The 13,205-nt window shown below is 38.6% G+C and overlaps 1 protein-coding gene across 1 annotated transcript in view; it reads left to right on the top strand.

Annotated features, from left to right (window-relative positions):
* Positions 1-12,849, top strand: part of LOC123745350 (GRIP and coiled-coil domain-containing protein 2) — a 43,906-nt gene extending 31,057 nt beyond the window's left edge. Inside the window, exons 20-22 of the mRNA XM_045725834.2 lie at positions 4,052-4,234; positions 6,173-6,281; positions 7,617-12,849. Of these exons, the coding sequence (XP_045581790.2) occupies positions 4,052-4,234; positions 6,173-6,281; positions 7,617-7,684 (360 nt within the window). The 3' untranslated portion in view covers positions 7,685-12,849. The remainder of the gene's footprint in view (positions 1-4,051; positions 4,235-6,172; positions 6,282-7,616) is intronic.
* The last annotated feature ends 356 nt before the right edge of the window (positions 12,850-13,205 follow it).

Here is a 13,205-nt window from a genome sequence, read left to right as displayed (position 1 = left end):
AGCTTAGGTCTCTGTACCTTCTGGGCTGGGGTTGTTGCGGTGGGAGAGGGGGATTTCATCACCTCCTCCTGCATTGGTTTTACCATATTTGCCGGCATGAATTATGCACCTTCACATCGGGCGCATCCATCTTGGGTTTGGATGTTTTGCAGCAGTAAAGTTGTTTATGTTTTGGCAGCTATTTTGCACTACTGTGCATATTACTAATATTAATATATCACTACTAATATATCACACATTAGCCCGATAGCTCCAGGGAACCTCCAGGGAACCTCCAGGGCTCACCCAGAAAATGGCGTTTTATTACATTCAACGCTGGTTTTCTGGGCGAGTCCCAGAGGCTCCCTGACATCCTCCCTCCCTCCCTCCCTCAGGTCGGCGGTTTTTCATCACTACGAACTGGAAGGGTGAGCCGCCGGCTCGTCTGAGCAGGCTCCCCCTTCCCCCATGAAAGGGAGGGGAGAGGCACTAAGGAGTGGGCGTACTAGTTGGATTACGATTTGCTTGTTTGTTTTCTTTGGGGCGGGGGGGGGGGGGGGAGGGTAGGTTCTTTGGCTCTGTTCAGACATTGGTTGCAATTTTTACCAATTGGGGGTTTGTATCATTTTGCCTATCTTTCTGGGTGCCCTCCTTAGTTGATGGCAGACATGACATACTCTAAATGTAGAGTGCTCATAAGGCCATTGCTCCATGCGTCTCTCTGAGGGGACCAGGTGCTGTTTCATTGTTTCTGGTAGGCACAGAACTTCTGTGACTGATGACTCCAAACTAATATGGCACATGTCAATTTGAATAGCTTCAGGGAGCCTCTGGGGCTTGTCCAGAAAATGGTTTTTCATTATTTTCAACTCTGGTTTTTTCTAACATTTTTTTCTGCTTAACATTAGCAGCTTTGCCAAGTAGCAATCACATCAACTTATGTTTTCCCCACCAGACAGCAACACCTACACCAACACCCAATTTTCCCCCCAACTATCACATTCTTCTTGATTGTGATGGTAGAGTAGTGTCACGGGGCTGTGATACTTTGGGTGGTTAACCCAAATTCAACTTACCACTCTACTGTGCTCTGGGGCTGCCTTACAACCCTGCATTGCAAGTCCTCCAGGCAGGGTGAATCATGGCCCGGCCCCCAGGAAAGTTGCTTCCAAATTTAATATATCTAAGGGTATGAGGTGATACTCCACACTGGACACAAAGAAACATATGTATTCTTTTTAGTTTACACAGTATTTTTATTAGTTAATCACAGTATTACTCCCATGAAAAATGCCCTGGCACTGCCTGTTGACATTTACTCTATGCTCAATATCTCCCTGGAACAGGAATAAAAGCTCAGAAACAAGACACTCTAGGCAGGCCTAAAACCTGTAAAGGAGTTACATTTGGAATGAGTAACTCCACAATACATAAGAAAATCCTGCCTTGCCTTACTCCCACAAAACACAATAATCGTGGGGGCAAGACTAGAGTTGCACACAAAGATGACAGTTATAAAATTAGACCAGTGGCCAATACATATGAGACATTAAGGACTTATCTAAGGCAAACTCCTAATAGTCAACTCAACCAAACATAATCACTCTAGAACAGTCTAGCTAGAAATTGAATGCACATCTTTACCCTGCTTCAAAAAAGTTCAAATGATCATATTGTAACAATTCTACACTGACAATCATTTAACCACCACCACCATTCTCTTACATTAACCCTCAGGTATTTTGGTGGCCCTCCTCTAGGCCCCCATGATTGTACACGTTGCAGGGGTTCAGTTTTTAGTTCATCCCCTTTTATTTGTTATTTGAGTTTAACCGGCTTTGCTGTACCTTGCCTGGGCATCCCATAGCAGTCAGCCTATGGTCCCTGGAAAACCCCATCAGGGCTCAGTAGACTAATGGATGCTACTTCTGAGTTCCAGCTCGCCTCGTGCGAGTTTGAAGGTTGTTCTGTGACCTTGTCTCAGGGTGACAGTCACCTTTTTTGTGGGGAGCTCCTTCGACTATCTGGAGCTATAGGACTGATGGGGTCTATATTAGTCTGGAACTTCAGTCAGTGAAATCCTGCCTACCGGGGACCAGAGCCAGAACCTGGCCCCCTTCAGAGAGGCACAGGGAGCAATGGCTTAAGGAGACCCCTCTCGTATTTGGGGTATTCCTTGTCTGCCATTGACTGGGGTTAGTCACCCAGAAAAGTAGGCATCTCAAAACAAACCCCACATAGTAGGAATTTGCAAGCAAAAACAAAACTGAACAGAGAAACAGAACTCCTCAAAGGAAAACAAAGGAAACGAGCAAACAAGCAATCTTCACTCACTGCTGCCGCACCACTTGTCTGCACAGCCCTTCTCCTCCAAAAATGGGGAGGGGGAGCCCCGGACCTACATGCCGGCTACTCACACCTCAGTTCAGAGGCTGAGCATCAAAAACGAAACTGCTGACCGGTGGGAGGGAGGAAGGGGTGTCAAGGATCCTATGGGCTCGCCCAGAAAATGGCGTTTCGTTACATTCAACACTGACTTTCTGTGGGTAGCCCCTTCGGCTCCCTGGAGCTACATAACCAAAGATTTGTTCAACCAAAGATAAGTAAAAGAGGGACTTAATCGGGAGGCGGCTGCACCGCGTAGATCAATTTGAAGAAGAGACAAATGGCTGCAAACTGCAACCCAAAGCTACACATAAACGACTGGGACCAGGAATATTTACCAAATAACGGGCGGCCAGGACCCTGTTCGGCCTCCAAAACCCCCGCACCCAAATGTCAGCTCATGACATGTTGCCAAACACGGCAGTCAAGGCAGCATACTGATGAACGTCATGGACACGAGGGTAGACTGCAGGCTGGCTAGACTTAATAATCCTGCAGACGATCTGAGAAACCCGAGCCCTAGAACAGGGAAAATAGAAATCAAATAAACCCAAAGTGCGACCACGGCCCCAGCGGCCAAGGTGCACAGGTAACGGCACAGAGCTGCAACCGGACACAACACATGATGCACCCCCGGCCTGACCAACCAAGCATCAAAAACCCACGAACCCCTCCGGAAGCCTGCCATCTCGTTCTTCACCAGAAAAGGAGATGGCTGCAACCAAACAAAACGTCCACCAGGATCAAACCTCTGTGCCGGAGGAGAGCATGAAGCTCCCCGACCCGACCCCCAGAGGCCAATGCCAACAGAAACAGAGCCTTCTGGAAGCAATCTTGAACCGAAAGGGCCACCATAAACTGAGGAGAAGAGAGAGAGAAGAGAGCACCCTGTCCAAGGACCAGGACGACTCAGGCGGCGCATGAGCAGGCCGGAGGTGAAACAAAAAACAAGAAAGCTTAAGGAATGCAAGCTGGATCGGCTCTGCCAGCCCCGCATGATACGAGGAAAGGAAATTGTGAAAAGACCACCAAGACACCTCATACCATCGCCAAGACGAGGGCTGCAGGTGGGATATTATTCCCGAAGAAAGAAATTTTCTGCATAAAGAGAGGGCTGGGTACATATAAGGCTTAGGCTGATATGTCTTAGGCTTAGGTCAGGCTTAGTAAGCCAAAAACCACATGCTGACTGAGAAGGCAGGACACCCTAGGTAGATGCCTAACTACAAACATGTAGTAAGATCTTCATGTACCACTGGCCTGAATCTCAGCAAGAGTTATTGCAGAAGAAAAGACTTCAAAACTTGTACAACTTTTAATTCTGTGCATATAGTTTTGAGAATACTGTATAACAATTTTACAACTCAGTGGGTGAGTTGGGACACGAGGGTATGTTTTATTGTTGCCCATGGTGATGAACCTATAGTGTTGCCCTGTCTATGTGCCTGATTCTCTTCCCCATATTATGTGTCATTTTATCTTATTAGTAACCAGGGACTGCTACACATATACTGTTCACTCAGTTTTGTTAATAGTTGGGAAGTTGATGCAATGCTTTGTCCACTAACATTACAATCTTGTCATATTTTCTGTAAGTTTCAATATTTGCAAATAGCTCACTTCCATACTTTTAGACACTCATCATCTGCTTGATTAACTCAAGAATACATTTATGTAAAATTTTCAGTTGAATGCTGGCGAAATGCGAATCCAGCAGCTGACAACACTCTTGCACGAGTCAGAAGCAGAGAATGCTAAGTTGGCTCAGCTTTCAGATGCTCTTAAAGAAGAAATTCGAAGATCCGTAAGAAATGAGCTTCGTGAAAAACACATGGAAAACATGGAGTACATGAAAAATGTAATATTAAAGGTCGGTAGCTGCATCAAATTTTATTGTAAATCAGTTTGAAAATTATGAATTTAATCTGCTTTACAATATTCAAATCAACGATGGTAAAAATCATGATATCCATAATAATGAGAGCCACATTGCACTCGGTTCAAGACAAGTTCTTCGTTAATTTTTCTGAGCTGTCCCACTCTATTGTTCCTACTCTCCTTTCGATTGAACTAGTAACATTCAGGGTAGATTAGCATTCTGCACCAACCCAGTGGTTTGTCCCATTATTTATTCTGAGGGTTTGTTCCACTATTCATTTGCGTTCCTGCTGGTAGGCTGGTAGGCTGGTAGGCAAAGTGCTACTTTGGCCATTTATGTACCTGGGTTTGAGTAGTACAGGACTAGTCGACCTTCTTGGATCTTTGATCTTCGAACTTCCAATGCATTTCCTGATCATCTACTGTCATCTGTGATTTCCTGGTTTGCTAGGTGGTTGTTCCCGGCTTTATCTGGGGTCCATTTGACGCCTTTCTATGTTCTGTTGTGGGTTGCACAAGCTGACTGTGTTGTTGGCTATCTCCTCTCTTGGTTTTGGTGGTGGCATCTGGACTACAATCTTCAGTTGGATTATTCCTTCCTAGCAGTGGGTTTTTCCATGAGTTTTCTCTTTGTGAGACTATTTAGGAGGGGCATCTTTTCCTCGGTCAGAATTTTGGGGTGTTGATCACTCTGACTTTTGCACCTCTCTGGTTCTCTTTGGTGATCAGTTTTGGCATCTAGTTGCTGGCTTCTTTCTGTTAGCTTTACCGTATTGGCAGTAGACACATTATACCGGGATGTCTTTTTGGGTGCATCCTTGAAGGTATGTGGCCCTGCTGTGTCTTCCAGACTTTTTCTGGGTTTTCTTCTCTTGAGTTTTCTTTGTTTTTGTTATCCCTTTGGGGTTCTTTATTCATTATTGGATATGTGACGTCTGCAATAAACTTCACTTTCTACTTTCTGAGTTATGTCCCAGTGGCTTATGTTTCTTTGGTGGGCTCCTCTAATTTACCACTTGATTCTTGGCTGGTCATTTCTGATTTATCTCGGCCTGCTGTTTGGGTGATAGTTCACTGGCTGTTGCTGTCATCAACCTTGTTTGACTGACACCCTATTTGCTTCTTTCCTTCCAGAATTCTTTTTTTCTTTTGCTCTTGGCTGCTTTCATGGAGCTCTTGATGTTTTTGTCTTCTACCCTTCTTCCGGTTCAAGGGCACACTTCTTTCCCCGTGCTCTGTGAGTAACTCGGGAAGTTACTGAGGGGCCCAGACTAGCCACAAATAGAGTTCTGTTCCTTTAAGTTTAAATTTTCCATTTGGGGTATTGAGCTGAAATTGTAAACTTACCCAAAACTGAGTTGAATATTGTGTTTATAAGGTATAAATGATCTTATTATTGCAACAAAAATGATTTACAGTGTTAATTAATCATTCAATCCACCTTAGGTCCTTTCCACTTGAAAATACAATACCACTGGCCTTCTTTCCTCTACACCTATTTCCTGTACTCCAGAACATTAGTTTGAACTGAATCTGTGAAATCATTTCTTGTACCAGTTCTGTTGCTTTTAGCAATTTTTGTTTTCTACAAAGAAAGTCTAATCTCATGTTGATGTTTCCCAACATCTAGGTAGGTTAGTATATAATGTATAAACAATTGTCTGAGAGTTGATTCTTGGGAGATCCATTTGTTCTCTCTCCACATCTTCTTCTTTCTCTCACTGAGAGTCTCTGTATTCTTTTTGACACTTACTGGTCTACATTATCCTTGTGTCTGTGTAATGCATAATATTTAGATCTTATCGAACTTAGTAGAAATCTTGGCCTTTCTTAGTCAAAATAATTTTATCCTATTCATGATATTCTCCTGAATAGTTATGTTGTTCATTCATTTGAATTCACATATTTTAATAGACTTAATGATTTTTAGTTTCTAGTGCTGAAGAACGGTGAAGAAAGGAAGCATTTGGTGCCAGTTTTGAAGACTGTTCTGCAACTCTCACCAACAGAAACTTCTCAGCTTGAACTCCTGGCTCTTGGTGAGCTCTTTGTAAATTTTGTTGTCAATCAAACTACATTTGAAAATTTATTAATTAGTTAAAAATAGTCTTTATTATTTATGTAAACTTTTAACAAGGTTGTCAGAAAAATTTGTGGATAATTCTTAGCATGGCTAAATGATTCAAAATGGAGTTCACAGCCATTCTTTGAAAAGACAGTCATATTGACAATTTTACATTTCTGCACAGCAGTTTTTTGTATGAAGTGTTGCCCTTCAAGACTAACAAGATTACTTGTAAGAAAAAGAGAAGGCTACATGCTAGCATATTATTAAGGCATGTGCTTATAACAAACAATGGTTACTGGGGCACAATAGACCAGGTAATCACCAGGGAAGGTGACTACAAGAAATGAAGAGGAGAGGCTTTGGAATTTATATTATTCAAACACTAACATCAGAGGTACACCTAAACAAGATAACATCAGTGATATATGGGAAGTTGGCATTCATGAAAAAAGCATATAAAAATCTAAAGGAAGCTTTTATGAACATATACATAGTCTGTCACAATAACATGGCTGAAGATATGCAGATGATGAGTCACAATAACGTGGCTGAAGTATATTGACCAGACCTCGCACTAGAAGGTGAAGGGACGAAGGTGAAGGGTCGTCCCTTCACCTTCTAGTGTGGTCTGGTCAACATGACTGAAGATATGACGATCAAACAACACACCATAAGATGAGGAGACGACGACATTTTGGTCCATCCTGGACCATTATTACAATCAACTTAATAATGGTCCTGGATGGACCAAAACGTCATCGTGTCCTCATCTTCTCGTGTGTGGTTTGGTCATCATAGTCTGTGACACCATTACTGAAGTATGCAGTACCGACATACACCCACACCTCGTAAGCACTAAAAGATACTTGAGAATGTTCCAGGGTCTCCCACTTCCTATATACAGTATAGCAAAACAAGGTCAGTTTAAAAAAATCTTCACAGAGTTGGCAATGTGAAGATTGTATTGGATATTGTTCTGTACAATGTCACTGGCTCTGGCAAAGACCACAGCCAGGACATTGTACTGAACTGGGATGTCCCAGTATTTCTGGGACATTCAGTATTGCCTAAGTGAGCAACAGTAGCCTAATCAGAAAGCTCAGAAAGGAAGTTTTTAATTTATACTTAATTCTTTGTTAATTATGCATTTTTCCCCTTTCAAAATAGCATTCTATTTCTTTGCAGAAGACTTTATAGTTGTAGATGTACTCAAATGAACTGTAAACATAGAAGAATCTTTCCTGACTTGCTTGATTAAAATCTAACAGTGTTTAGGGTTTAATGCTCTTGTTGCTTCATGTTTCAGGTAACGATGGAGACGGAGGCAGCCAAGCTGGTTGGGGCAATTATCTTCACCTTTGGTCCAGCAGATAATAATTTGACATTGAACTAACATTTGATTATTTACTTGATTTGCAAGTTTCAGAAATACATTTGAGACAAAGTAATTGCATATAAAAAGTATTTAAAAATAATAAAATAATTTATGTGAGAACTTTAGTTGAGTATTTAACAAGCCATCTTTTTTTCTTCCTACTCAAAATTAGAAGTTAGAAAGTTTTACAGTAATATACAATAGCCATTGAAAACATTAACAAATTATTTTGCAATTTTAGAGAAACTAACTGAAGATTGGCATATTACCAGGTTAATATTACATTTGTTATAGAAGTATTATTGCCTGACTTTGCTACAACATACCACATGAAGTTATCTGTTATACATGCCTTCTTATATACACCTCCAAGACAACCAACGTTAGCTTAGTCTCAATCTTGGTACAGTCATATTTGTGTGTACCTTTTCAAATAGCACTTGATACCAGTTAAGGAAAGGATAACGTCTTAAGCTTTTGGGGTTGGTGAGTACTATACTTTCGGGGGTGTGAGTACAATGTGCAGGAACTTGATTGTTCCACACGATATCCCAATGTACTTAATTTATTAAATTATAAAGAATTTAAATGTACATATACAGTACAGTACTGTACTGTTTATGTACATTTGCATACATATTTATTTACATGATATTTACTGTTCAATACAACAGTATATTTAAATGTACTGATCATGTATTTTATTTGTTTATAAAGAGTGTTGATGGGAAACAGATGTACTGTTTCATACAATAGTTGTACTATTGTATGTACTGTAGCAAATATTTACACATTAATTTCTTAATATTAAAATATTCATATGGAGTTGAGACTATACTTGGTACAGTATACACCAACCTATTCTCCTGTTTGGATAGTAGGTTTTGTAACTATATGCACCATAATACAAAGATTGCCATTCTAAGCAGTTAGATAGTAGAACTTTGTATTATTCACTTTATAGAGTCGGAAAAAAATGAAGCTAAAAAACATATTTAAATATTCCTAGGCCTAGTATAGCATACACATTCACTATATTAGGCCTCAGATATCATGTATTAGGCCTAGAAAGGTTAGGTTAGTTTAGTTTGTCTTTGCGACATAAGTAGAAAATACTTTTCCAGTTTGTCCAACTCAATAGTGCCAATTTCTACTTTCTAATTTTAGTGTATGTCGGTATATGTATACTATGGTCCTCATTGTTACTATAAATACTACCAAAATAGGAAGATGGGCTGTATATACGTGTGGTTGTATAGAGACAAACGTATGTGTTATATACATATGGTTATACGCAGTTGAGGATAAGTGCTACATACATATGGTTGTACAGGCTCAAGTATAAGTTGGATGCACATGTGGGTGGTAAGTCAGGTATAAGTTCGATGTACATGTCCCCCACATGTAAGTCAAGTTTACGTTCTCTGTACATGTGGGGGTAAGTCGAGTATACGATCTATGTACACGTGGGGGTAAGTAGAGTATAAGTTTTATGTACATACATACATACAGTTTGTGGGTGTACAGAGCTAAGCACAAATTCTATGTACATGTGGGTGTACAGAGTTGAGCATAAGTGCTATATACATGTGGTTAAGCTTAAAATTCAGTCAGAGGTGGCAATCCTCTCTTTGCGAGTTTGTCACACACTTATAATCTTTCTTTTGAAAAGTTTGAGTTCTTACTTGACAATATACTGTAATACAGTACTTTATATCTGTTGTAAGAGATTCACATGATATAACAGTTGTGAACTATACATATTATATCTTCTTTCCAGTATTTAGCAGCAATATATGTTTGAGGTCACCCATTCAGAATTTCTGTGGCTTTTTGTTGTATTTGATTGATACATGCATACCACAGAAAATGTTTTAAATTTAACCTCAATAAGCAAAATGCTAGTAATATGGGTGGTATTAGATTATTGTAATATGGGTGATGTCAGAATGGTTGTAATATGGGTGATGTCAGAATGGTTGTAATATGGGTGATGTCAGAATGGTTGTAATATGGGTGATGTCAGAATGGCTGTAATATGGGTGATGTCAGAATGGTTGTAATATGGGTGATGTCAGAATGGTTGTAATATGGGTGATGTCAGAATGGTTGTAATATGGGTGATGTCAGAATGGTTGTAATATGGGTGATGTCAGAATGGTTGTAATATGGGTGATGTCAGAATGGTTGTAATATGGGTGATGTCAGAATGGTGTAACAACTGCTTCTACCATTGTAACGGTTGCTAATATTTTGTAACCCCTAAGGCTGTAATAATTGTATTTTACAACCCCCATAAGATGGGGTTATAATATCCTGTGTAATATGGGTGGTGTTAAAATAGTTGTAACATGGGTCGCATCAGAATGAACCTTATTTACTCTTTTACCCCTAAGTTGATGGTGTCGATCAGTTGGAAGGTGTCAACCAGTACCCCAGAGATGGATGGTATCAATCACTACCCCACAGTTGGAAGGTGTCAACCAGCACTCTTGCATTAGATGGTGTCAATCATTATCATGGATTATCATTAAAAATTATAGGTTGCAGTTTTAAATTGTATAGGGAATGAAGGAGATCCATATAAATTCTACTTCGTGGTCTAGTTTAATATTTAGTGCATCATTCCATTCATAAATATTATAAGGTTTTGATTTGAAAATGTTGAAGTGTATAGACTATTATATGAACTTGCCTCAACATTTGTATTGTTGACATCATGTTTTTCTTAGTTCACTTTACACAGTTACAATCTTAATTTATTTAGTAAATAGTTTCAATTTGATATAACTTGAATTCTCGTATAATATTCTCATATAATATTTTTTAGCTGCAAAAGGTGCTTATGCTTTCTTGAAGCAAAATGTTGTATAAACTTTCATGGTGTGTTTAGTTAGCTGATTTAGTTATGCCCTGGTAATGGGATTCAATCGCTCTGATACTTTAATATGAATTTTTAGAAGCCAGTGAATGGGTGTTTTATATACATATTGGAATATAATGTGTCATATTAAGATGTACTGTATATATATATTTATGCAGTGTGGTATTGTAAAAATGCTTGGTTTGCAGAAGATGTGTGTGAAATATATACAGTATTGTTATTGCCAATAACTTTATATTGTGATCTTAGTGTGTACAATAAATTTATAATAGATTTGCATTAGGATGAAGTAGTAATTAGAAGTAGGTTATCATTGTGCGTGAATATTATAAAATTTGTTTGACAAGATTATATGCTACTAAAGTAAATTAATATTAAGCAGATTTAGACCTTGTTCCTCATCATGTTGTGAATGCCTATTGAAAATATCTTTCCATACTTAGGACCATTAACACCAACAATTTGTTTTCCAAACTCATGAAGTCACTGCATCTACTATAGAAGCACAACATCTTTGCTTGAGATGTGTAATATGAATGGTTTTGATCCTTTGTAAGCAATGCAATTACAGCTTGTTGCATCATACATTTATCAATTCATATATACTGTATTCTGTAACATTCACTGAAGACCAAATGCTCTTACCATGCCTAACTTGCAAGTGACATTGGTCAAAACTGCCTTTCAATCAGTAAATTGCCACCAGTACGCCTCACTCCACAGCACCACTCACACAATCAATGGGAGGAGAAACCTCTATCAAACTGTATGTACTAGGAAGCACACTTGTTGAAGCTTTGTTTCACCTGGTAACACCTTACATTGATTGGCAAGATTTACAAGATTAATGGTAATTTTGTTTCTCATTGATCCCTTTAAATCAGATATCATTAGGTATCATTATTGAATGAGATATCATCAGTGAATCCAAGCTATTTTATATAGCTCATGTACTGGTATCTTCAGCAATATATTCAGTACATGTTTCACTTTTACCTGTAACCTGAATAGTGTAGTGCTGTATTGCTGTACAGTACTGGCTGTTCACTTATTTTATCATTACTTGCTTCCTCAGCATGAGTTGAGGGCATAAGTTAGTATAACTATTTTACTTTAGTTAATACAGCACTACATTATTGTTTTCTTGTGAGAGTGGTTAAGATACTATGATTTGAGTTTAAAGTAGAAATTTACACAGGCTACCGTTTGTTTTGATGATCTGCACTGCAGGAGGCAAAAATTAAACTGGACAGGGTTTGAATTAGTAAGCTGTGATAGAGATGAAAATTGCAATAATAATACCTAATAAAATTGCCCTGATATGCTTTAGTGATTTCAAAGTTTACTAAAATTACACATAGGATCATTTAATTTTCCTATTATATTAATTGTATGAATAGGAATATGAAAGAAGAGCCAATGAGAAGATTAAGGGACTTAGTGTGTGGAAACTAGATTCTAAACATTGTAAACAAATTTACAACCAACATGAACTTAAAAGTATTTGCATTTCTCACATGCTACTAGATTAGTGCAAATGAAACCTCAGTTATAAAGAAGTTTTTAAATTGTGTAATTTGGTGTATTGTGAAAATCTGTCATAAGATATGCTAAGAATTTGAATTACCCGAAGCATGAGGAGTAGGAACAAGTGTAGGAAAGTGTACTGTATTGCTGTCAAGTGTTTCAAAGAAAATGGTGAGGGAGAGGGATGGGGCTTCAAATAGTTATGGCCACAGAGAGAAATTTCTACTGTAGCATCACCCCCTCCCCCCCTCCCGATGAGGATTTCTGGGAAGGCATGAGGCATCGAGGCTATAGATTGGCTTACATGTATGAAAAAATATAAATACCATAATTCTTTAAAAAGTCATATGTAAATAAGCTATTTAGAATATACGCTTGAACTACTCTGCTCAATATATAGAAAATGCAGTGCTAAATAATCTCTGGTTTTAATGCTTTGTATGTGGACCAAATCCTATAATAATAATAATATAGCATCATATATAGTACATAGGAAAATGCTGTACTATTATTACAGTTCAGTACAGTGTATTAAAATAGATAATTTCCTACAGATAATGCATATACCAGTAACAGTAAAATGATCTTATTTGATAGTGTTTGTTCACCTTAATGCTGGAATATCAAGTCATGTTTTGCTGTAAATTATTTGGTATAAAAATATACAGTACCATATGTATTTTTTTTGAACATGAATTATATAGTCATTTTTTAAATTTGTTATGTTTTGGTTAATAAATATTTTATAAATGATTTTTTTATCTGTTCTTCCTACAGTTAGTTTAGTTCATTTATTATGCACCCCATACCCAATATGGGGTGCATAATAAATTATGCACCCCATACCCATGGGGTATGGGGTTTATTATGTACCCCATACCCATGGGGTATGGGGTACATAATAAACCCACGCCGCCTTAACTGAGCTACGACATGGTCAAAAGAGTTGAAACCAGAAGTTGTACCTAACCTACTTGGATCCTATATAGCCTCTCCGAGACACAAACCAGGGTTTTACACAACTCTCCCATGCACTCGAGCTATGTCAATAGGCCGTTCTACCTCTTCAACCTCTAAATGAACAAATTGGATTTGTTCATTTACTCCTA

Source organism: Procambarus clarkii, chromosome 44 (assembly GCF_040958095.1).
Source record: "Procambarus clarkii isolate CNS0578487 chromosome 44, FALCON_Pclarkii_2.0, whole genome shotgun sequence".
Classification (NCBI taxonomy): domain Eukaryota; kingdom Metazoa; phylum Arthropoda; class Malacostraca; order Decapoda; family Cambaridae; genus Procambarus; species Procambarus clarkii.
The sequence above is the reverse complement of the archived record's forward strand: the minus strand, read 5'-3'. Positions and strand labels throughout refer to the sequence as shown.